At 36.5% G+C, this 27,644-nt stretch overlaps 1 protein-coding gene across 36 annotated transcripts in view; it reads right to left on the bottom strand.

Moving 5' to 3' along the window:
• ERC2 (ELKS/RAB6-interacting/CAST family member 2) overlaps positions 1-27,644 on the bottom strand; it is a 906,155-nt gene that overhangs the window by 524,623 nt on the left and 353,888 nt on the right. For all 36 annotated transcript variants that reach the window (XR_011994371.1, XR_011994367.1, XR_011994370.1 and 33 more), the window contains one exon: positions 5,186-5,353. Coding sequence is in view for 21 of the 36 variants with exons in the window: in XM_072720744.1 (XP_072576845.1) it covers positions 5,186-5,353 (168 nt within the window). In the remaining 15 variants the exon portion in view is untranslated. The remainder of the gene's footprint in view (positions 1-5,185; positions 5,354-27,644) is intronic.

Raw genomic sequence — 27,644 nt, 5'->3', positions numbered from 1 at the left:
ACCGTCACCTGCCAAGAATTCGGCAAGGAGCTAGAGGTATCTTGATGACCACAGTTGGGGCACTCATGGAGATTAGCCATGGGAAGGAAGCCAACATTCACCAAAGGGATGCAGAATTTCAAATTGAGCCAAGAAATGATTCTTTAAAAGGGTAAAACCTCTCCCAACTTGCACTGTCAGCAAAGACTTCCCTGAGTAAGTGACACAAAAACTGAGTGGAAATCTCAGGTGTAAAGCTTGGAACCACAATTCCCAGATTTCTTTTAGGGCAGGTCTGGTTAGATCTTGCCAATAAGAAGCACCTGTGTGAAATTTGGAGCTCTCTCTCTCTCTCAGGACTTTAAATCTTAACCAACAATGTAATAAAAGAGCAGAGGGAGGAAGGTTAGAGGGCCGCCATCAGCAGAGAAGACGCCTGACCAGACACTCCTAGTTAAGAGATCATGGCACTCTCTCCTTTCTCTTGGTCTCCTATAACTGTCCTGGTTCTTTATCATTCCTAATCTGGTTCTACAGGCCAAATACTAGGGCTCTGGATATCTTTGCCGTAAATTCCCTTTTGCTCAAGGTAGTCAGAATTAGCTTCTGCTCTTTGCACTCATCAAGCAATTTGCTTCTGGTAATACATCATGTTGCTCTCTATTAAGCATGTCTATCTCCTAACCAGACTGTCAGCTTCCTGAGGGCTGCAGAATGTCCTGTTTCCCTTTGAGCCTCTACTATCTAGAGTAGTGACTCACTGACATATAGGAAAACTTAGTAAATGGAAAAAGAATACCATTTTCCATATGTTCAAAAAATAGAAGGTTTGACAATAATAAATATAAAAGTGCAACTGGATATTTAAACACCAAGAACGGGCTCAGTTCAGTCAGAAAGTCCTCTGTACGTCAACTTCATAATAACATGGAAATCTCTATGTTCTATAATCATCTTCTCAGATACTATTTTTTTTATAAACTTCATGAAGAAACTCAGTATGCTAATAACAATACTCCTGTAGCATCCTTACCTCTGAGCTTATCTTCATTCAGAATTTTCACTGCCATACTTCCAAATTGGTAGAATAAAGCTGTGGAAGTGAGCAGGTACACAGATGCCACTCCCAGAAACCAATTCCACTCACCTCTCCCTGCCCTTTCCAATGCACAATCCATGAAACTAGTGAACTTGGCTTCCAGAGAAATCACCATCTGTTTTTCTACCCCTAATAAGTAAAGTACCTCTGTTCTATAATGTGGGACTGAGACCTAGAATGAAAATAGAGATAGAATTTTTGTCCAACTTATTGGTTTTTTAAAAATTTCTTGGGTACTAAGTTTATGTCGCATGAGCTACATAACAGTCTGAATTTAATCTGGTTCAAATAATGCTACTATGTTCTATAATCCTGGGCATTATACACTTTCCAAATGTACAATGTCATCAAGGTTTTATGACATTTCCTACCAAAACCCAATAGTCAGGTAACACTTCATCAGGTGAAGTCTGAATTCAGGTATGAGAACAGAATGCAAAGGCTGCAGCTTGAAAACTGTACTGGTCTTCTGAATTCAGCATCACAGACTCCACTTAACAATTTTCATACATATACATTTTTGTCCCTACTAAAATAATTCCATATCTGAGAATTATGGAGTAGAGCCAAAAATATGGCCACAGAACCAAAAATCCATGCTTAATGACTGCTTTTTTCCTACAAAAGCTTGCTCAGAGATATTGTATCACCTGGGGTTCTCTGTTTATTCAACTTAACTTCCTTTCTCAAATAACAAAATGCTTAGAGCATTGTGTCCATGCCTGATGCCTAGACATGTGACCTATTCACGTGGCTTATGGAGGACACAAGATTTCTGAGACCCAGAGCTCTGAAGGCAAGGCTGAGAGATACAAGGTGCAAGCCCAGCTTCGCCAGGTTAAACGTGACTATCAAGAAGCATACCCATTTCTATTGGCATCAGAACACAGTGCTGGTTGCCAAAGAGTCTATAAGAAAGAAATACTAAGTAATATTACATGTCTGACATTGACATAAGTTTATTATTTCTTCCATACCAACACACCCTAATCCAAAGCTTACGCTGTTCCAATCCAGGCCTGCCTGCCCTAAAACAGCCAATTATGCTGGATGTGGTCAAAACTCAAAAGAGTCTCCAGTCCCGAAGACAATGTTTCATTGGCCCATTAGCTTCTGTAGTGTTTCCACATTTTGAGTAGGTTTCTGAATTGTGTGTATTACTTCTTTGGGGATTATCTCTCCTTCATATTGCAGTTATAATAAAATTTCTGTCCCTTTCACTATGTTGCCAGTGGTATCATTTCCTCCTCAAATGGATTGGTAAAAACTCAGTGAAAGAAACTTGAAGCTGAATAACCTCTCTAAATACACATGAAATATTTCCTAATCCATTATTTACCTGGTTTAAGTAAGTGGGGTTATAATCAAGTTGCCCAAAGGAGCCATAATATACAATTGGCTTTGTTCTAGAATTTCCAAACTAGTTCCCAAATCTTTGAATCTCACTTTTGGGGCAAAGTATAAAATTTTGCAAAATGTCCACATCAGCAAATATCATTTGTCACTCATGCACTGAAAGTACCTTCCCAAAATCTTTACCGAGAACATCAATGCCATTTATTCCTCAAGAATAAGAGCACTTAGTTCAACTCCTTGTAAAACTAGCAATTGTAATGTTCTTCATTGATTGACACATAGTGTCATCATCATACAACTTGAGGTCCAAAGGAAAATGAGGCTTATTCTCTTAAATTGCAATAACCATTTTATTCTATTTTCCCAAAGACAAAAAAAAAAATTCTTTCTAGATCGCATGATCTTGGACAAGCAGACCATATGCTTCAGTGTCCTCCAGCTTCCTGGGATTAATAACTATACCTGCCTCACAAGATTATGGTCAAAAATAAACAAACAGTGCATGTAACTAGTATAGCAAAGTATCTAGCATACAGTGTTCAACATAAGTTCAATAAATATCAGCTTTCATCATTATAGACTGCTGAGGATTTTAAATGATAAGTTTTCTTTTGAATCCTTAGTACCTGCTCCAAGAACTGCCACTCTGTCTCCTGTTGGTCCCATCTGCCCTTGAAAGCCTCACTGATTCAAGGGTTCTCAGTCATATCATCTGCACTCTCTTCTAAACACCTTATCAGTTAGCTGGAGCTACAAGAGGAGATCACCAGGGCCTTGTCTGTAAAAGGCCCTGTTTGTTTCTCGACAGAAACAAATTAATAATATGATCCATCTGATCACTTCTACAGGGGTTGGAGGTGGCTTCATAGGCATGTGACTTGTGTAGCTGCACAGGGTGCCATCCTCAGAAGGGCCCTGGGCTTGGTTTTATCTTCATTTGAAAATTCTCAATAAAGTTTGAATAATTGGGCAGCCCCGGTGGCGCAGCAGTTTAGCGCTGCCTGCAGCCCAGGGTGTGATCCTGGGGACCCAGGATCGAGTCCCACATCAGGCTCCCTGCATGGAGCCTGCTTCTCCCTCTGCCTGTGTCTCTCCCTCTCTGTATCGCTCATGAATAAATAAATTAATTTAAAAAAATAAAAGTTTGAATAATCCTCATTTTGCACAAATTATGTAGGTGGTTGCAACTAGAGTTTTGATCAGAGTGATATAATTGTTTCATGTTTTAAAAGGACTACTCCAGCTTTTGTGTTAAGAACAGCCTATAGGGAAGGTAAGGGTGTAAACAGGAAAAACAGCTAGGGCGCTGTTGCTTTAAAAAAGGTGGGAGATGGGGATCCCTGGGTGGCGCAGCGGTTTGGCGCCTGCCTTTGGCCCAGGGCGGGATCCTGGAGACCCGGGATCGAATCCCATATCAGGCTCCCGGTGCATGGAGCCTGCTTCTCCCTCTGCCTGTGTCTCTGCCTCTCTCTCTGTGAGTATCATAAATAAATAAAAATTAAAAAAAATAAATAAAGTAAAAAAGGTGGGAGATGATAGTGGTAAATGATACCAGGACAAGGGGGCAGTTAGGATCCATTTGTCTGTAGCCACAGCAGAGGTGCCCAGCACCTGGGCATGCCTGTCTGCAGCAGTGTCCCAGCCAGCTGGCTCCTCCTGCCCACCACCATTTCCTGCCCAGTTTCCATGCTGGCTGCCTATTAATCTGACAGCCCTATGTTTTTCTGATATATTTTCCTATCCTAAAAGAACAGATAGTTGGTTTCTCTTCTTGCCTACTTGTTTGTAGGGGAGAGAAGAGGATCCTATGGTCCCAAAACTGTACACAGTAGCAAATAGGAATTTTTTAAAAATCAGGGTGCATTCCCCAAATCTGGACTCCTTACAATGGAGAAAATTAGTTGCTGAAGGAAAAAAGGTGGGACACCTGGGTGGCTCAGCAGTTAAGCACCTGCCTTCGACTCAGAGCGTGATCCTGAGTACCGGGATTGAGTCCCACATCGGGCTCCCTGCATGGAGCCTGCTTCTTCCTCTGCCTGTGTCTCTGCTTCTTTCTCTCTGTGTGTCTCTCATGAATAAATAAATTAAAATCTTAAAAAGAAAAAAGGAAAGAAGGGCCCTAGCTTAATCAAGCATCTTCTGTGTTAGGTAACTATTGTTGGAACTTATTACATATTCTCTCACTGATTCAATTAAGCAATAGGTGTAAACATTACTCCTCCCACACCAAAAAATAAAAAATAAAAAAATCTGTAGCAAGGAAATATCTACTAAAATTTACATAAATTAAAAAAAATTTACACAAATAAAAAATACATTTAAAGTACCTTTAAGACCCACAGAATACATTGCTCAACACTCAGTAAGAAAAAAGAAAAAATGAACTAACTTTTCAGACTTGTTATTATTTTAGGTATATATCTAAATTTAGATATCTATCTAAATGTATAATTTAGATATATATATCAATTTTAGATGTAAATATGAATTTGTACAATTATTTCTATATTTAAGCTAGAAAATATAAAAAGAACCATCACTATTTAGTTTTCAGTTAATCAAACAGAAAATTCATCAGGCCATGCTACAAATGGCATGATACAACCAACAGTAAGTAAAAAGTATATACTTCCTGATCTAAAACTCTTAAAAAATAGTTTTTCCTCTTTCATGTGCTCAAAAATTTCTCTGAAATGACAAAACATAGATAATACCAATTCCCAACCTAAAGGGCTTATGTCGGCTACTCACCTTCTTCTGAAGAACATTGATTTTTCTTTCCTTCACTTCTAACATATCCTTCATGTCTCGAATCTCTCCAGCCAGTGTCCCCTTCTCTTCCGTGAGGTCCTGCAGCTGCTTTGTTTTTTTATTGAGAAAAGATTCTTTCTCTTCCAATCGTAACCTCAGTGCATCTACCTGAAGTCAGGAAAAAGAAATAAGGTTGCAGTTTTACACCATGGTCATCAGTAACCATCGGTCATGCCTTGGGAGGGAGTGGGGCATCAGTGTGCCTTCTCAGCACAGCATGGTCAAACCATTGCTCACAAGCACCTCAGTGCCCTGTGTTTAACAGCCTGTATCTATCTTAAAGTCCTGTTATATGTGTGTATCTGAACAGAGATGCTTTTTTAAATATAAAGTTTATATGAAATATAATATATTATGAAATAGTAGTATGTGTCCCTGTTGTGAACACCACCCTTCCAGCTTTTGGGGTAGTGGAAGAATTTAATCCTCATTCTCCATACCAGAAATATGATAGATAGTAGTAGCCACATCAACAATCAAGAAGTAGTGATGGAAGCATGTTACTTAGAGATATCAAAATAATCAGACAAAAAGAGTTAAAACAGATTGTCTTGGGGAAGAAGAAATAGGATAGGTAAGTAGGGGTCTACTGCATCTCATCACAAATCTTGTTGAGTATGTTTTATATTATACTACTAATTTTAGCAAGTAAAATTTGGATGGCAGGGGCACAAAAATTTAAGAAAAAAAAAAGAGGAAGGAATAGCACAATAAGCCAAAATAAATAGATGTGTAAATACTATCAGGACACAGATTCAAAAGGCAAGCTGGAACACGGGAAAGGACACTTTGATTTTAGGCTGGATTCTGCTTCTATCTAGCTATGAGCATCAGGGAAAATAACTCCCCCATCAGCCTTCAGGTCTCAGTTTTCCCATCCATAAAACTGAGGTTGGAACTCCCTAATTACTGACATTTTTATGATTTTAAAGGCAAAAATCAATCTTAGATCGACTACATTAGGAAAGGGTGATGAAATTAGAGATGACAAAGTTATCAGAGTAGAAACTCCTTTTCTTAACCCTGTGCCAGGGGGTTTGTGTTTCTAAAGGGCAAGGAGGATGGGAGGTTGATGAGCAGAGAGTTTCTCCAGTTTCTGTCCCAGAGAGGAGGAATAAGCAGTGAGTTCCCGGGAAGGGAAAGGGTGAAAAAGTAATTGAAGCCCAGTTGGCAGAAGGACCCTGACTACATTATGAGACAAGATGGACATTCTGTGACTACACAGGGTGAAAACAGCAGATTGCTTAAACATCTGATAGCTGTGCCTCTTCTTACATAAGGGCCACAGAAATCTAGGGAATGAGAAGTGAAGGGGATACTCAGGTCCTGGGAATCTTCCTTTGACTAAATGAAAATTCAAGCCAGTTGCACTAAAGCTTAAGCATCCCAGATTCTCAAATGGCCTATCTTTATTTAAAGTCATCTCCATCTACCAACCTAGAATAACATCAATACTTCTCTTTGGGTTTTTATCCTATCTGGGGAAAAAAAAAAAAAAAAGGTGATTTTTAGTTTATACATTAAGGGTGGAATTTGGTGGGTTCCTTGGAAATTGGTAGGACATGTTGAGCACTCCAGATTATAGTAGTGGCTATAAGGGGTTACATTCAATTGTGGAGATTTCCCACAGGCTAACCAGGACTCAGTGTGAATCTGAGAACAAATTGTGGTACCATTAGCCTTGCGTTCTAGCTATCAAACATGGATGGTCTATATCTGGACTAGAGGAAATACTCAACATCCAAAATGGTGATATAAATAAATTACACTCTGAGAGATAGTAAATGGTGCTGTAGAGAGTTTAGAAAAAGAGACTCAGTGTTGATGACTAACATACTTAACATTTACTGTGCCTTCTCATCATGTGTGATCTTTCAGTGCCCTGCCAGACCTTCCTGGGCCTAGAAGAGACAAAGTTCTAGGTGTAAGAATATTTCTCCAGGAGTAAAACAGTGAGGATGCCCATGACCAACATACTGCTCACAAACCTTACATGGTAGGAAGGAGTCTGTGCCAGCTAATGTCTTCATTGGGGAGCTTAATTTCCATGTACCCAAATGCACTAATTTAGCTTCAAAGGAATTTGACTCATGACCTTCAATCACTTAAAGCTACTCTTATAGCTTTGCAGTCTCCTAGAATCAAGAAACTAGGTTTAAGGGTCTTTTTTTTTTTTTTAACAAAACTTTGACCTGAACTGCATCCAATTCTCAACCAACATTAGCCTAGTTTGCAGTAAGCAAGTATGACATCATTTCTAAAATCAAATTTTAACTTCCAGATGGTGCAAAACCACGAGCAGGCACACAGGCCTCCTGATGCACAGAAGTTTAAATACAGGGAAGATCAGGAAAGGAAGAATACCCTCTATTAAAAATTAGAATATAGAGTTTCAAATTGGGTTCTCCTCATGAATATTCAGACTTCACTCAACAGTGTACATAATTTATAAAAGAATCAGAAAAGCCTAAAAAGTTAGATTATATTCTAACATCAGGTAGAAACATAAAAGTTAAAATGTTTGGGAATATGAAATACCTTTCTCTGCCTCTTCACTCAACACCAAATAATTTTAAGGGCCTTGACTCTCTCTCTCTCTCTCTCTCTCTCTCTCTCTTAAACTTTGGCAGTTGACTCAATAATAAAACTTGGCAAGGCAAAGAGCACCATCATTTCCCAGAAAAACAAAAGAAAATTAGAACTGTATGATATAGGCAGTGCACAAAGACCCATAGGTCGAATTTCCAATTTTTATATATGACTTAACCACATGGGAATGAGTCACCTAATGTTAAAACTAGGACAATCTTTTCATTTTAGGAGAATTATTCATTTCCTTCTGACTCAGTTGTATGTGTATTTGTGTGTGTGTGTGTGTTTAAGTGCGTGTAACATATGAAAATTTAACCTTTTATCTGGCAGTATAAAATATCAAACATTTGTTATCACTTCAGTTCCAGGTAATAACTTGAAAGAAAGGGGCTATGGTAATAAAATTGGCAAAAATTGCCAAAATCAGAGTTAAATATTATTAATCTTTATGTCAGCACCCAGGAATTATAACCAGTTCCAATGGTGAGGTATGTTTCTAGAAGTTCTATACATAAGCCTCCCGACCTTTCTGCTGTATTTTACATAGGCTTCAGAAACAGTTTCAATGTTGTGACAAAACACTAAGTGCTACTTGATGTGCCATAAATAATTTTTTAAAATCAAATGGTTCATTTCAATCTTAAAATGACTACAGCAACACTTGAGAAAATAAAAAAAAACCTTGAGAAGGAAAAAGGGGCCACTTGAAAATTTTCACAGATTAAATACTACTTACTTGACAACACTTCAGGAATTGAATAAACACTATCACAAAGAACAACTTTAAAAGAAAATGAAACTGGAACACTCATAAAACTCCCTATATAGTTTTATTTCACATTCAAAACTTCATTTGTTTGTTTTTCCTAATAGCAGACTTGGATTAAGGGTATATTTGAATTTGACTCAACATGCAATCATTCAAATGGGGAGACAGTTTCAAGTTAAAAGTATGCATAATATACACAGCCTCCAAAGACACAAACACTAAAAATAACCTAAAATCTAAAACTTGCTGTGGTAATAGTCACTAGTTCTCACTCGCATCCAATCTCCCATCCAATCACCCTTCCCACCCCCTTGCAGGAAGATGGGGCTTTATGTGTTACTCATGAAATGTAAACAGAAACAACATATGTCACTTCCTGTCCATCTATCCCCATACTATTTCCCTCACTCAGAAAACTTGAAGGCTACATTTTCCAGATGGTAGAGCTACAGGACGGCCGAACTCCCATAAATCTGGATCCAAGTGACCATGAGAAGCAGGATCACTCCTTACCATCTTCCACTCTAATCTTCAACCCTTGACATGGGCTGGACTTTTAGTGTGATGTGTCAAAACCACTCAGAAATTATTATAATTTCCACTGATTTTGCTGGGGAGTGGGCACCTTAAAACTAGAAAGGTTTGTTGGTCTTAGAGATTGCTATAAACCTCAAAGAAAAAGGGCCATTATTACTCCCTCTACTCCTTCTATGTGTAGGACCTCAAAATCTACTTTCCCCTATCCTTTGACCCCAAATCCAAAGAAGGAGGGAAAATGATGGAAAGCCAAGGACAGAGTTAAATGGAGCAAGGAGCAGAACCCTGTGGGGTAGACACTAAGGTCAAAGACCAAGATCTTAGGAGCAGAAAGGGATCAAGAGAGGAAGAATCCCTTTAAGCTCATTGGCTTGAACTTCCATTTGTATAACAAGTGGCCCAATGGAACTACTCTATTTTGCAAAAGTCTCTGCATTGCAAATATACATGTTCAAGCAACTCATGGTAATGGCCATGAGGTCAGGAACACAACAAGGTGTTTGAAGCAAAATGAGGATAATAACAATACCTCCTTCATCAAGTTATTTTGAGGATTAAATTAAATAACATGTAATGCACTTAGCACAGTGCCTGGCACCTAGAAACACTCAATAAATCTTTGCTATTGTTATTATACTATTCTGCTTTCTCCAACTACTTAATCCAGTGATTTATATACTGTAGGAATGCAATAAAGGTTGCTAATCAGCAGCCTTCAGTAAAAGTGGAGACTCAGAAAGTAAGATTTTGTGCTCTAACATGTAGCAGGGTGTTATATTGTCTGTCATTTAAAATATTTCACCATACACTGTATGATATGTGTGTGTGTGTATGGAGGGATTTTAGGGTGGGTGGGTGGATGGGTGTATTTCCCAACTGGAAATAAATTCTCTAGGGGTAATTAGCCTATGAAAGACTTTAATTAAAAGCTGACATGGCAGAGATAGCTACCAAAGTACAGAGATATTCTTTATATTTGATCAACACCTAAAATTTGCTCGATTAACATAATTAATGTGAGGAATGATTTTTCCTTGGTTATCTGAGTGGTGTTTGAGATGTGTAGATTGGCTAGAAATGTTGCACAAGTCTCCTACTCTTCCAGGGACAAGATTTAAGATGGTTTGTCCAATGGAGATATGAGGTAAGCCACATCTATAATTTTAAAGTTTCTAATAACCATATTTAAAAAGGTAAAAATAAACAGGTAAAATTACTTTTAATAATATATTTAATTAGACATACTATATCCAAAACATTGTTTGACCTGTAATCAATATGAAAAATATTAATGAGGTATTTTACATTCTTTTTTCTTCAAAATCCAACATTTATTTTACCCTTTCTATGTATCTCAGTTAAGACTAGCCACAATTTAGGTACTCAAGAGCCACATATGGCTCATAGCTACCAGATTGGACAGTGCAGGTCTATGACTCTAGTAAGCCCCAAAGTTTCAATTTTTAGATTTCAATATCCCCCGAATACAGATGCTTCAGGGAGGATTCTGGCCCAAAAGCAAACAAGGTTGGCTGAGCTCTACTCAGAAACTATCATGGCACTGACCTAGCTAGTGTAAACTGTTTCTGGCCTCAAAAGGACAGATAGCTAGAACCTGAAGGAACACTCTGAGAGGCTGTGATGTACTACTTAAAGAAAGGCTCATGGGGCAGAAATCCTATAGCTTTCCTTTCTCTAACCATCAGAGGTTATTGATCTTTACCAGAGACAACCACATAACTGTCAATGATCTAAATGGCTTGATTCTTTTAGGATGGTCTTTCTGGAGTTTTGTTGAAGAGAAGAATTCAGAATAATCACTGGGTTTTTTTTTTTTCTAAAGATTTTATTTATTTATTCATGAAAGACACAGAGACAGAGACAGAAGCAGAGACACAGGCAGAGAGAGAAGCAGGCTCCTTACAGGGAGCCTGATGCAGGACTTGATCCTGGGTCTCCATTATCAGGACCTGGGCTGAAGGCAGTGCTAAACCGCTGAGCCACCCAGGCTTCCCTAATCACTGTCTTTTAAAAACTCTTTCTATACCAATCCTCAATTATAGCAAAATTTGCCTTTCAGAAAAAAATGTCCTTCAGCAGCTGCACCATTAAACACCAGCTATATAGCTGAGGGTATGTCCATCTCTTATGCTATATTTGGTTGGGTTATGCCCTTCTACTCTTGGATTTCTGCAGCTATTCTGATTTCAGATTTCTCCTCTTTGTAGGAGATTTTTCAAAATCTACAGTAACTAGAATTATTTACTCATTCATTTAACAAATATAAAGAACTGATTTTGTACCAGGCATTGTTATAGGTTAGAGATACAACCTTTTTAAAAAAAAAAAAAAAAAAAAGATTTTATTTATTTATTTATGAGAATACACGGGGGGGGGGGGGGGGGGGGCAGAGACATAGGCAGAGGGAGAAGCAGGCTCCATGCAGGGAGCCCAAAGCGGGACTTGATCCTGGGTCTACAGGACCACGCTCTGGGCTGTAGGCGGCACTAAACCGCTGAGCCACCTGAGCTGTCAGAGATACAACCTTTTAACAGACCATCAGGTGTATGACTTATTGAAACACATATTTGTGAAGTTGAGGGTAAGGCAGAGCAAACAAGTATTATGTCAATATCATCAGTAAACACAATTTTTAAAATAAGTGGGAAGTAATACAAATATGAAATTCAAAGGCTTATGTAAAATACTTATAAAAAACTGGAATGACAAAGACTAATTTGTGGATATTTGTGTGTACTGACAAAAATGTATATGTATGTTTGTATGCATACTAAGTAATAAAATTCATGATTTAGCAAATATCAGCTGTTGTAAATCAAACCTGGGTGGACATTTTGATATTCAGTAAGTTAGTTTATTTAACCAATAGCTACTCTTTACTGTGCAGTCCTGGAACACAAAGTGGTCTTCATTGATCTTTAAATCAGTTGTGCTTTATACCTGCTACACTGTTTTCAAGGTAATTTTGAATAAATCTAGGTCTTTAAAAGTAGTTTTGTAATACTAATAAGTATGAACAGATTATGTATTTTCTCTTTTAAAAAATTATTTTCTAGGTTTGTCCGGTAAAAAGGCTTAGAAAAAGTGACTACCTTTGTAGCAATGAGCACATACCCAAAATACCCAGATTGTGGTCTCTAAAAACTATATCTCACTAAAAGAAAATCAATTTCACTGTAGAAATGATTAATTTTAGATATGTGACAAGAAACATACAAGGTAAATATAGAATACTTTGTTAAACCAGAAAGCAAGGAAATTATTAAAGACCAAATAGTCTTTTTTTTTTTTGGCCACACATGGAACAACTGGATGCTGTTGTGTGAAGAGATATTAGGAAGAAGGAATGGATTCTGGACAAGTAGGGAGCTATAGCAATCAACCAGAGAGACAGTAGCTACCACAATAGGGATGGAGGTGATAGAGAAGACGACCATGGCTGTGCTTGAGACATATTTTGAGATACAATCAGGAGGCAGTTGGCAGAACTGAGGGTTTGTATGTATAGGGATCAAAAGAAGGAAGGAAACAAAAATAATTCCTGGCTGGAGCAACTCTTTAGATAATGCAATTATTGCCTGTATTTGGAAAGACAAGAGAATCAGATGTGGGGGTAGGAAATCAAGAGTCTGAGACTAGGTTATACATATTTTGAGATGCAAGGAAATATCAGATGGTAAAAGGCTATATAACTTGGAAGACCCTGAGACAATAGAACCTGAACTACAGTCTTACCTATGTGTGAATAAGCAGTCTTGTACACATATCTACATTCCTTCAGAAGACTAATTAGGACATCTACTGCACATTTACAGATTAACTCCCACTTAGATATAGCTATTTGAGACCAAGTTAATAAGCATTTATAAAAAGATGACATCAATACAGTTTGAAACCAAGAGAAGGGCAGCCTGGGTGGCTCAGTGGTTTAGTGCCGCCTTCGGCCCAGGGTGTGGTCCTGGAGACCCAGGATTGAGCCCCATGTCAGGCTCCCTGAATGGAATGGAGCCTACTTCTCCCTCTGCCTGTGTCTGTGTCTCTCTGTGTCTCTCATGAATAAATAAATAAAATCTTAAAAAAAAAAAAAAAGAAAAGAAAAGAAAAAGAAAAAGAAGAAAGAAAGAAAAGAAACCAAGAAAAATCTCTCTCCCAAAAAGATTCCTGGTCTTTTATCTTTATTTATAAGGTCTCTCTTCACACAGTCATGAGTAGCAACAGATTTGGTCATTTCTATTATGCCCTTAAATTCTTCAAGGAGACTAGTTAATGTCAATGACGTATTTACTGTCCTGTTGATCACTACAGTCAGTAAATCGATACTGACTGGGAAAAAACAGGCTATATGATTCTACTTCTGTGTGCTGGCTTTCCTTTAGCAGCCAAAAACTTATACATTTGACCAAGGAAGAAACCTATATTATATTTTAAGATATTTAGATAGCACAAAAAGAAATAATAATGGCTATATTATAAAGTGCTTCATAATTTACAATATACCTTTCTCTTAAATTATAAGTCTGTTCCCTTATACAATTTCAACTCAGAAAATAAAATTCAGGGATATTTAGTATTGTATAACCACATACTGTGCTTATAAAAGTTAAGTTACAATCACCAGCTTGTTAATAACACAGTTGAGATTTTCAGGTTGTAAAGATGCATTTTGTCTTACCTACCTGTCAAAAAATTATATCCGAGACCCACATGCCACCTACTTGAAGAAAACAATGCTTGGTTAAGAGTACTTCATATCACCCACATGGAGGAATTCGTATCATATGCGGGTTAATAATCCAGCCAACTTTATAAAGCCTGTTTTCATACTTAAGTTTTTGGCTACTTCTTACACTAAAATTAGGTGGTTTTAAGTGACTAGTCCAAAGTTCAAAATTTAATGTTCAGTTCAGTTCCAGCAAATTTCTGAAAACACATGGGAATTGTAACTCATGTGTTAATACTTAAAGTTTTTGTTAATAAAACTTCCAACACTAACCTTACCTCATTGAACTTACCTCACTGGTTTTTATGCTCACTATAAAACTATAGCTGTCATAATATTTTTGAATTACTACAAAAGGAAGTAAGCCATTCCAAAATCAATGTTATTTTGCAACATGATGATAGTTATAAATTCAAAATACTTAAAACCAATTTGCAAAGCTATCAATCTTAGTACCTCCTAACATTTAAATATCCCATCTTCAAAACATTTACTATTATCGAAAAACAAGTTTAAGAAAACACCATGTATCACTCATATTGTACCTTCCCATCAAGTAAGCACATTATATTTAAACATGAAGATGCATTTTATCATAAAATTTTAAAATACTGGTTCTATTTACATATGCCATGAGCTTTCTAAACTATCGCTGAAGCCCAAAGAACTTAAATCACTGATAATTTAGTATCAAGATTAAGTATTAATTTTGTGATCTCAAGGTCAGTGCTTTTCAACAAATCCAAGTAAGTAATCTCCATCTAGGTATGCTTGATATGTTTGTCAATGACTTACAAATTAGGAACTGGAGTCATTTTATTTAAAAGAGAAGTAAATCCATATTTTAAAGTCATGTCTCTCAAATCAAGACCCAGACTCCAGGAGGATGGACACTTGTGTTCAAGAACCCATGAGTCTGCTATAAGAATTGTTTCAGAATTGTTTTACACTATTTTTTCTTTTTGATGATTATCTCAAAAGTTAGGATGAATTATTCTGGGTCATGTAAATTGTTATCCTTATAACCAAGAACTGTTAAGAGATTTCAATATCTGCTTTTGAGTTTGCAGTTAAGATTCCTTTGGAGTGAAATGGAGAAAGAACAGAATGACCTCTTATTTCTCTGATATGTTCTCTTCAAATCTTTGCCATTAGACATAATGGTGACCATGCAAACAAGGGATTCCTCAGAACTATAGATGCAGAAATCAGTGAGGAAAGCAGGGTATCATAGAGAACACCACTAGCAGACCTCCTGAACTAGCATCAGAGCCATGGCGGTTAGCACCATATTCATATCAAGTATAAATTAATGTCCAGCAAATAATCCTTTTCCATATAAAGTTAGTATCAGTAGTTTAAATTTTATAAGCTTTGGCACTATATTTTCATTTAGTGTGTAATTTCAATTTAGCCTCACAGTTCTCTAAGAGTTATAGGCATGCTTAATCTTATCTTTGTATATAATTAAGCAACATAAGTAATAATTGTTACATTAAGCAATACTGAGTGTCTACAACATTCTTTTCATTTTTCTTTTAAAAGGAATTTCTTTTACTTCTCAAGTGTAAGACATACTGCTCTAAATAAACAGTATTTATTCTTTGAAATCCTCCTGAGTGTTGTGCAAATGTTAAATGAGGGAGTAAAGGTGTGTTCCTTGATCAAGCTAACTGGGGAAATATGGCTAGTTCTCCTAATTTATAGTAGACATTAACATACTAAAGTTCTGACATCCCATAACAAAGATCTTACCTAACTCACCTATTCTTGCATCTATTTAACCACAAAACCCTGGTTTATCTAAGAATGCATAATAATATCCTTCAGAAATGTTTAGGAAAGATTGTTCTCAAGTATTTTTTAGCCATCAAATTTTAAGGCATGGCATACATATGATGTGTTTGAGTGTGTTGAAATGAGGACACGGCTCTGGATTACTCTCAGAAAGCCCTGCTCAGAGTCAACTAAATATTTTCAAGATGTCCTCTGTGCCTCATAGTGTGTTTGTTAGGTGATGCAGCAGAATGCCTAATACATTCCTCAGGACCACCTGTGAGGGAGGTATTGTTTATAAGTAAAAACACTAAGCTCTGAGAGCTTGTAGAGCTAACTCAGTAGACTGCATTAAAGCCCCATCTTCTGGTTTAAGATCCACTACACCAGTCTGCTTCCAGGTTCTTTTATGGTTCTGTTGGCACCCGGAGGGGAGGCCCTTGGGGGAAGACTCTTGCTTCTCAGAAACTCAGCTACCACCTTTATAAACCAACATAATTTTGCTCAATGGCCTCTAAAATCACCACCTACCCCAAACATTTATGATGTCTGGAAATGAGTGCTCCAGATACTAAAACATATTTTAAAACTTCAGTAATTAAAAGAGTTTGGTATTGATGCAGAAAGAAAAAGAGGAAATCCAAAATAGATTCACATACTTATGGAAATTTAAAGATTTATTTATTTATTTATTTGAGAGAGAGAGCAGGAGGAGGGGCAGAGAGAGAAGCAGACTCCCCACTGAGTGGGGAGCCCTACACAGGACTCTACCTCACAACCATAAGATCATGACCTAAGCCAAAATCAGGAGTTAGACACTCAACTGACTGAGTCACCCTGGCATCCATACTTAAAGAAATTCAGCATATGATAAAAGTGAGATTTAGATCCAATAGAGAAAATATGGATTATTTAATTAATAATGCCTGAAAACTATCAACTTACAAAAATAAACTCTAACCTAACTCCTTATAATAAAAATTAATTCTTAATAAAGAGTTAGATGTAAAAAAATTAAACCATGAAAATTCTAGAAAAAAATATGGGGGCTCTTCCTTTTATTTCTGAGTATAATAGTCCCCTCTGATCTGCAGGGATATGTTCCAAGACCCCCAGTGGATGCTTGAAACCACAGATAGTACCAAATTCTATATACTATGTTTTTTTCCTATATATACATACCTATGATAAAGTTTAATTTACAAATTAGACACAATAAGAGATTAACAACAATAACTACTGTTAAAATATAACAATTATAACAATATACTATAATAAAACTGCTGTATGTGGTCTCTCTCCTTCTTTCTCTCTCAAAATACCTTTCTCAACCATACTCACCCCTTTCTGTTTGTGAAGATATGACTTGATAAAATACCTACATGATGAGGTGAAGTGAGATGAATGACATAGGCATAATGATGAAGCATTAAGCTCCCACTGACTTTCTGAAACTATGGAAAGCAAAACTGCAGATAGGTTGGGGAGTACTCTATAGAAAGCACTTTCTTTTTTTTTAATAAGTTTATTTTTTATTGGTGTTCAATTTGCCAACATATAGAATAACACCCAGTGCTCATCCCATCAAGTGCCCCCCCTCAGTGCCAGTGACCCAGTTCACCCCCAACCCCCGCCCACCTCCCCTTCCACCACCCCTAGTTCGTAGAAAGCACTTTCTAAGCAAGAGAAAAAAAAAAGCTTAAATACCATAAAGGAAAAGACAGACAAATAAGATTAAATACAAATGAAAATGTCTTCATGAAAAAAAGACAAAAGGCAAACTGTAGAAAATATCTGCAAAAGCCAAATGTAAAATGCAATGTGGGTTCCAGTGTAATATGTTTCCAATTGTGAATGACAGAAGGAGTATGTGCTTGTGTGTACACAGAATATTTCTGGAAGTACACATAAGCAAATAAGTATGAGTTTATTAAATCCCTACTATATACTCAGTTACATAAGTGATAAAAACAAAGATTAAGTTGATATTAGTCAATTACACTTGTAAGCTAACTAGGGCATCCCACTGACTGCTATGGGGAACTCAGAGTAAGGTAAATTCAGGCAGGCCCAGAGGTCCCAGAAAATCAAATGATCATCTGCCTTTCCAATTGACCTCTTCTCAGGGCAGAAATGCTGCAGTCAGAGGAGCAGGCAAGTGCACAATCTTTCCTAGAATTATTTATAGTAATACATATCAAAACTGCTATGAGTCTTTAATATTTTATTAACACATTGTTCAAAGCCAAATAATAGTAATAAATATACACAGAGGCTCTAGACTCCTCAAATTCATATCTTAACTTTCCACTTAATCACTATAGCTTATAGCAAGATACAATCTCCCAAAACTTAAGTTTCCCTGTCCATAAAAAAAGGATAATAATAGTACTGATACTATAAGGATTAATTGAATCATGACCTACAGGGAGCTTCATTTAAATGTACTAAGAAATAAAACAGAAACATGAACAGTGGCTGCTGTTTAATAATAATCATTTATGATTACTAATCATCTATATATGGTTATAAATTTAGTCATTAGAGTGCTATATTCTAGCAGCTATCATTAAATGTGATTATCATTAATCACAATGAAAAGAATCATGGGAATGTAAGTTAACACCCTTGAGCAATTTCACGAGATCCACCAACACTTTGGGACAGCAGATGCTGCTCTCCATTTTACAAGCCTAGAGCCACACAGCTTACAGTGGCAAAACTGAAGACCTGAGCCCATATCTATCAAACTCCAAAGGGCCTACTCTGAACATCATGCTCAAAAGGAGAAAAGTTGTAAATATGGGAACTGTATGAATGACAAGCACAGAAGGGAAGAGGAATATAGCATGAAGCCAAAAACATAAATAAAGTTGGTAAAATTATAGTATACATTTCATACTTTCTGATATATTGGTATTGGTAGGTATTATTTACAGTTTAAAAGATTCGGGCTCTGAGGGGTCTCCAGGCTAACATGGTAGAACTGTAATTCATATATATATATACATTCATATATATAATATGTTTATTATATATTTATATATTGTATATAATACCTGTTTTTATATTATGTTTATGTTTATTCTATATTGAATCATGTATAATAACCATATATTAATTATGGATAATACACATTTACATATAAATAATGATATACGATATAAAATTAAAATATATTATTTGCTGCCATATAGTATATTACACAGTAGCAAATAATAACTCTATTCTCCATTTCTAAAATGCTCTGAACACTGGAGCACACCCAGAGAGACTGCATTCACTGAGAGACACCTCTGGTATCAAAGGAACTGGCTGATGCCATTTCTCTCTCACACCCCCAGTATAAGTACAGGGCCACTGTGGGAACCAGCTCAGTGCAGACACTCACTACTTAACTTGCTTACATCAAGCCCCACAATCCATACTCCAGTGGAACCCCACCTCCTAGATACACCTGTCTCAGTCCCATCACAGCAGGCCCCCTCCCACAGAAGACCAGCCCAAACCCTTGCTCACATCGCATCTCCCTACAGGAGAACTTTATGGAGCCTCAGTTCCAGTGGTGGTCGTAATAGGTCTCATTGCACAAGCAGACCAAAGCACATCTCATTAAAACATGCCACATTCAGGCCAGTAACCAAACATTGCCCACAACAAGCAAAAAGAGCCTCTGCAGATGACCGACCTGAAGGAAAAAGTGGCCAGGACAAAACAGCAGCATACAAGCAGCACACATTGGAGACATTATCAGGAGTGCCAGACCTGGGGAATAAGGGACACCACATGGCAGGGCACTACAGGACCTCTTCCTCATAAGGCTACTACCCTTAAGAACAGGAGAAGTAGCTGACGTTCCTAACACAGAGAAACAAGCCCAGAGACTTAGACAAAATAAGAAGACAGAGAAATTTACCCTAACTGAAAGAACAGAACAAGGCCATGGCCAGAGATCTAAGCAAAACAGATATATGTAATGCCTGATAGTGAATTTAAAGTAATGATCATAAGGATATTCACTGAACTTAAGAAAAGATTGTATGACATGAGTGAGATCCTTAACAAAGAGATAGAGGATAACGTATGAGAGATAAAGGGCTCAATAAAAGAAATGAATAACATGTTTGGTGGAATGAATCCTAAGATGGAAGAAGCAGAGGAATGAATTAGTGATCTAGAAGGCAGAGTACTAGAAAGTACTTGAGTTTAACAAAAGAGAAAACATGGAATTATGCAAAACAAGAACAGACTTAGGGAACTCAGTGACTCCATCAAACACAATAACATTCATACTATAGGAGTGCCAGAGAAGAAGAGAGAGAAAACGGGGAAGAAAATTTATTTGAAGAAATAATAGCTGAAAACTCTCCTAATCTGGGGAAGGAAACAGATATCCAGATCCAGAAGGCAGAGAGAACTACCATCAAAATCAACAAAAGCAGATCTATACCAAGATATACTATAATTAAATTGGCAAAATACAGTGATAAAGAAAAACTTTAAAAGCAGCATGAAAATAAAGACAGTAACTTACAAAGGGAAACCCATAAAGCTAGTGGAGGATTTTTCAGCAGAACCTTACCAAGACAGAAGGGAGTGCCATGATATATTCAAAGTGCTGATGTGCTGAATGGGAAAAATCTGCATCCAAGAATACTTTATCCAGCAAAACTATCATTCAGAACATAAGGAGAGATAAAGAGTTTCTCAGACAAAAACTAAAGTAGTTCATGACCACTAAACCAGCCCTGCAAGAAATATTAAAGGGGACTTTCTGAGTGGAAAGAAGAGACCAAAAGTGAAAGAATAAATTTAGAAAACGTAAAAATGAATATTTCTATAAGGAACCAGTCAAGGAACTCAAAAAATAAAAGGATATAAAATATAAAAACATGTACCTAAAATATGGGAAGGAGAGGATTATAGATAGGTTCCAACCTAAATGACCATAATATAGACTGCTATATGCAGAAGAGATTATACACAAATCTAATGGTAACCATATGTCAAAAATTAATAATAAGTATTAAAAAAATAAAGAAAAAGAAATTCAAATATATCACTAAAGAAAATCAGCAAATCATAAGAGACAAGAGGGGATTAGAGAAAGTCTTCAGAAACAACCATAAAACAAATAATAAAAAGGCAATAAATACATATCTATCAATAATTACCTTGAATGTAAATAGACTCAACACTACAGTGAAAAAACTCAGGGTGACAAAATGAGTAAAAAACACAAGACCCATCTATGTGCTCTCTACAAGAGACTCATATTAGACCTAAAGACAACTGCAGATTAAAAGTGAGGGGTTGGGGGCACCTAGGTGGCTCAGGTGGTTAAGCATCTGCCTTTGGCTCAGGTCATGATCCCAGAGTCCTGGGATTGAGCCCCACATCAGGCTCCCTGCTCAGGGGGAGTCTGTTTCACCCTCTCCCTCTGCTCCTGCTCTTTCTCACTATCTCTCTCTCTCTAATAAATAAAATCTTGAAAAAAAAGTGAGGGGATGGAGAAACATCTATCATGCAAATGAATACCAAAAGAAAGCTGGAATAGCTATACTTACATCAGATAAAATAGTCTTAAAACAAGATTGTAAGAAGAGACAAAGAAGGATACTATATAGTAATAAAGGGTACAATAGAACAAGAAGATATGATAATTGTAAATATTTATGTACCCAAAATAGGAGCACTCAAATACACAAAACATAAAGGAACTAATTGATAATAATACAGTAACAGTAGGAAACTTTAACAACCCATTTACATCAAAGGACAGATCATCTATATAGAAAATCAACAAGGAAAGCAATGGCTTTGAATGCCACATTGGAACAGATGGGTTTAACAGATATATTCAGAACATTCCATTCTAAAACAGGAGAATACACATTCGTTTCCATTGCACATTGAACATTCTCCAGAATAGATCACACATTAGCCCACAAAGCAAGCCTCAACAAATTCAAAGAGATCAAAGCCATATCATTTATCTTTGCTGACCACAATGCTATGAAACTGAAAGTCAACCAAAAGAAAAAAATCTGGAAAGACCACAAATACATGAAGTTTAAAAATATGCTACTAAACAATGAATGGGTCAACCAGGAAATCAAAGATGAAATTAAAAAGTACATGTAAACAAATGAAAAGGAAAATGCAATGGTCCAAAACCTTTGGGATACAGCAAAAGTGGCTCAAAGAGGAGTTTATAGCAATATAGGCCTATATCAAGAAGCAAAAAAAAAAAATTTTCAAATAAACAACCTATCCTTACACCTTTCTAGAAAAGAACAATAAGAAAAACCCAAAACCAGAGAAGGAAGGAAATAATACATATTGGGACAGAAATAAATGATATAGAAACTAAAAAAGCAATAGAACAGATCAATGAAACCAAGATCTGGTTCTCTGAAAAAAATCAATAAAACTGATAAGCCTCCAGACAGACTTAACAAGAAAAAAAAAAGAGAAAGGACTCAAATAAATAAAATCACAAATGAAAGGGGAAACATAACAACCAACACCACAGAAATACTATAAGAGAATATTATGAAAGCTATATGTCAACAAATTGGACAACCTAGACAAAATAAATAAATTTCTAGAAACACGTAAACTACCAATACTGAAACAGGAAGAAAGAGAGAGCTTGCACAAATAAATACCTAGCAAAGAAATTGAATTGGTAATCAAAAAATTCCCCAAAAAACAGAAATCCAGGACCAGATGGATTCACAGGCGAATTCTATCCAACACTTAAAGAAGAATTAATATCTATTCTTCTCAAACTATTCAAAAAAAAAGGAAAAGGAAGGAAAACTTCCAAATTGATTGGAATAAGAATAGCATCACCCTAACAACAAAGCCAGAAAAAGACACCACAAAAAAAGGGAACTACAGGCCAATATCTCTGATGAACAAAGATTTAAAAATCCTCCACAAAATATTCATAAACAGAATTCAACAATACATTTTAAAAAAATAATTCACCATGATCAAGTGGGATTTATTCCTGAGTTGCAAGGGTGACTCAATATTTGTAAATCAATCAACATGATACATCACATCAATAAGAGAAAGGATAATAACCATATTATCATTTCAGTAGATGCAGAAAATCATTTGAAAAAGTTAATATCCACTGGTGATAAAAACTCTCATCAAAGTAGGTTTAGAGGGAACACATCTCAACATAAAAAAGGCCATTGGTGAAAAACCCACAGCTAACACCATCCTTAAAGGGGAAAAACTGAGAGCTTTACCCCTAAGGTCAGGAGTAAGACAAGGATGTCCCTCTCACTCTCAGCACTTTTATTCAAATAGTACTGGAAGTCCTAGCCACAGCAATTAGACAATGAAAAGTAATAAAAGAATCCAAATCAGTAAGGAAGAAGTAAAATTTTCACTATCTGCAGATGACATGATACTATATATAGAAAACCTGAAAGACTCCACCAAAAAACTGCTAAATAAACTCAGTAAATTCACAGGATACAAAATCAATGTACAGAAATCTGTTGCAATTCTATACATCAATAATAAATTAGCAGAAAGAGAAATTAAGGAATCAATCCAATTTACAATTGCACCAAAAATAATAAGATACCTAGGAATAAACCTAATCAAAAGGTAAAGGACATGTACTCTGAAAACTATAAAGCACTGATGAAAGAAATTGAGGACAACATATTGAAATGGAAAGACATTCCATGTTCATGGATTAGAAGAACAAATATGGTTTAAATGCCTATACTACCCAAAGCAATCTATACAGTTAATGTAATCCCTATCAAAATAACAACAGCATGTTTCACCGAACTAGAAAAAACAATCCTAAGATTTGTATGGAACCACAAAAGATCCTGAATAGCCAAAGCAATCAAGAAAAAGTAAAATAGGTTGGAAGCATCACAATTCCAGACTTCAAGTTATATTATAAAGCTGTAGTGATCAAGACAGTATGGTACTATCACAAAAATAGACAACATAGATCAATGGAACAGAACAGAAAACCCAGAAATGAACCCACAACTAGATGATCAATTAATCTTTGACAAAACAGAAAAGAATATTCAATGGGAAAAGAACAGTCTCTTCAACAAATGGTACTGGGAAAACTAGACAACATGCACAAAAGGAAACTGGACCACTTTATTATACCATACACAAAAATAAATGCAAATTGAATTAAAGACCTAAATGTGAGACCTGAAACCATAAAAATCCCAGAAGAGGGATTTGGTAGTAACCTCTTTGACATCAGCCATAGCAATTTCTTTCTAGATGTGCCTCCTGAGGCAAGGGAAACAAAAGCAAAAGTAAACAATTGGGGCTACATCAAAATAAAAAGTTACTACATAGGAAAGGAAATAACCAGCAAAACTGAAGGTAACCTATAGTATAAAAGAAAATATTTGTAAATGACATATCCAATCAAGTGTTAGTATATAAAATATATAAAGACTTTGTAGGGATGCCCAGGTGGCTCAGTGGTTGAACATCTGCCTTCAGCTCAGGTTGTGATCCCAGAGTCCTGGGATTGAGTCCCACATTAGGCTTCCCACAGGGAGCCTGCTTCTCCCTCTGCCTTTGTCTCTGCCTTTCTCTGTGTGTTTCTCATGAATAAATAAAATCTTTTTAAAAAAAATTGTACAACTCGGGGATCCCTGGGTGGCTCAGTGGTTTAGCGCCTGCCTTTGGCCCAGGGCGCGATCCTGGAGTCCCGGGATCGAGTCCCACGTCAGGCTCCAGGCATGGAGCCTGCTTCTCCCTCCTCCTGTGTCTCTGCCCCTCTCTCTCTATCTATGTCTACAGTAATAAATAATAAATAAATAAATAAATAAATAAATAAATAAATAAATAACAATTGTACGACTCAATACCCAAAAAAACAAGCAATCCAACTAAAAATGGGCAGAAAACATGAACAGACATTTCTCCAAAGAAGACATTCAGATAGCCAACAGATATATGACAAGATGCCCTTCATCACTCACTAATCATCAGCATAAATCTAAACTACAATGAGATATTACCTCACACTTGTTAGAATGACTGAAATCAATAAGAAATCAATCAACAAGAAACAATAGGTGTTGGTGAGCTTATGGAGAAAAAGGAACACTTGTGCACCCTATTGGTGGGAATGCAAACTGGTGCAGCCACTACGGAAAACAGTATGGAGTTTCCTCAAAAAGTTAAAAATAGAACTGCCCTATGATCCAGTAATGGCACTACCAGATATTTACTGAAAGAATGCAAAAACACTTATTCAAAGGGATACATGCACCTCTATGTTTATAGCAGCATTATTTACAATAGCCAAGATATGGAAGCAGCCCAAGTGTTCACTGATAGATGAACAGATAAAAATGTGATACACATACACACACACACATACACACAAACAGAATATTGTTCAGCCATAAAAAAGAATGAAATCTTGCCATTTGAAACAATGTGGATGCAGCTAGAGTGTAATGCTAAATGAAATAAGTCAGTCAGAGAAAAACAATTACCATATGACAATTACCTGAATCCCCATCACTCATGTGTGGAATTTAAGAAAAAAAATTAATAAAAAGGAGAAAAATAGAGACAAATTGAGAAAAAGACATTTAATTAAAGAAAACAAACTGATAGTTACCATAAGGGAAGGGGGAGGGGGTTAGGTTAAATAAGTGATGGGGATTCAGGTAATGAGCACTGGGTAATGTATGAAATTATTGAATCATATATTGTATACCTGAAACTAATATAACATTGTCTCTTAACTAACTGGAATTAAAATAAAAAGTAAATAAAATAAAATCCCCTGAACAAAATGTCATCAACAAGAAAATCCTGCAAAATGCTAGCAGGTATACACTATTTCCTCTACATATGCTTATGTTGCATTGTTTCAACTTAAGTCAAATATTTACTATTTAACTAGTTTTCACAGATTTGCCTTTCAAAATAATGAAAATACTTCCATCCTCAGGTATTCAGAAACATGTTTTACACACATGAATAACTGAAGGAAAGGAAGATTCACTACTATAGTTCCATTATAATACACTCCACTAAAGTGTGTATGGAATTTAGGAAAACATCTGCATTTTTAAGCCAAGTTGAAGCTTCACATCATTGACTGTTAGGACGAGCATAAATGATTCCGAAATGGGTGGTAACACCAAATCCTGCACAAATTTACTTTGGCCAGAGAAAGCAACTGTTTCTCTGTTGGGACTTGTTATGGACTCTTCCAATTTGTAAGCATTTTGTTACCAAGGAACATAAAACTGGAAAAAAACACAGCTCCAGGAGTGACGAAGACAATCAATCAATAATTATAAAAAACAATTAAGCCAAAAACAAGACATTCCATGATGTTTAAAAAAATTCAAGTCATGGTAAATACATTCTTTGCTCATTTTTTTTTCATAAAGAGAAACAAACACCCATCCCTTTCTGGATTCACCATCATTGCTCCTGAAAATATTTACCATGTTACGATGGGAAACATTTTGCAAAGTATAGAAAAATCTGTTTCATCCTGCAAATTTTCTATGTGCATACACACGTGAGTATGTGTTGTATATGTGTAAATCAAATTACCATGAGCAGTAAGTTAACAATATTCCACTGTATTATTCTTGCAGCAGTGCACTCTTTGTTTAGAGTTCTACAATTTTAGAGAGAAATCAAAAGTGACCTGCTTAAAGAGTAATAATTGGTGATTAGAAATTCCCACCATTTTCACATCTGTAAAATGAAGAGGTTGAACTCACTGATCCAGTTCCAAATCTGACATTCTGTGATTTTATGATTCTATTATGTTAGTTCATATTCTGCAATACTAGAACTCATCAAATCACCCACAAAGGAAGGGACTGTTGTTTCTGAGCAGCCTGATATCCAAAAGCAAACCTGGTCACTAGGTATTTACCCATTTAAAAAGTAAGCATTTTCAGTGCAGTCTAAGGGGGGAATACAGACAGCACTTTGCATCACATTTATCTCACAAAAAAAAAAAAAAAGTTTCTTGAAGAGAAAATAACTGACAATCATCATAGCACTACATTTCATAATTACCAATTTTATTGGGGGGGGGGTGTGCTGACAGCATCCTACCTAGTCAAAACACAAGAAATACCTAGGAATGAGAGAAGTAATCTAAAAGAAGTACTGTCTGAGTCAGAGGGTAAAAATATGTCTAGAAACTATAACCTTCTGATGACGGAAAAACCAAATGCACCAAAGAAGGTTGCCACTCTACTGCATCCCAAATACAAGTAAGTTTATGCAAAAAACAAGATGACTAAGGATGTTGCCAGGACAAACATACTGCCAAGATTCCTTCATATCCATATCCAGGCAGAATTTGAGTCTTTTAGAAGCTATCACATTAACCAGAGTGGTCCCAGTTTCTTCTGTGGATTAGGAAATGGAACACAGAGGAGGCATTTCTTCCCTCCTAGGTATCTTCACACCAGGCATATTGGATCCTGTGGGGAAGCATATAAAGGACCAGAGGCATGCACAAATATGTGCTCCCTCGATCCCCAAAGCATTCCCTAGAAGAAATACATGCTTCACGGAATAAAATAATATGTTTGTGTTCCACTTCCATTAAGCTTGAATTCCCTAGTCTCTTATGGAACTCTTTCAACAGGACTGCCCAAACCTCTTAGAAAGTTTGCTCTGTTTATCATCTCAATGTTCTGTTTGTCCACCTCACATGCCCACTCCAGGTGACTGGAAATAGCTTTATAGAGCCTGGTGTTAAGAAGGATCTGGAGGCCACACCCAGACTTGGTAAGAAGATCAGCAGGATGAAGAGATGATGAGTTGTCAGGTACAGAAGTTTGAGGAACAATGGTAGCCTATGGGGTCTCTCTGGATCTAAAACACTCAATCCTGAATCCTCACCCTTACATGTATGGCTGGTCCCCTGTTCTTGAAGTAGGATTTTCTTATATATCCTCTGATCTTGA

The sequence above is a fragment of the Vulpes vulpes genome, chromosome 9, assembly GCF_048418805.1.
Source record: "Vulpes vulpes isolate BD-2025 chromosome 9, VulVul3, whole genome shotgun sequence".
In the NCBI taxonomy this organism is placed as follows: domain Eukaryota; kingdom Metazoa; phylum Chordata; class Mammalia; order Carnivora; family Canidae; genus Vulpes; species Vulpes vulpes.
The sequence above is the reverse complement of the archived record's forward strand: the minus strand, read 5'-3'. Positions and strand labels throughout refer to the sequence as shown.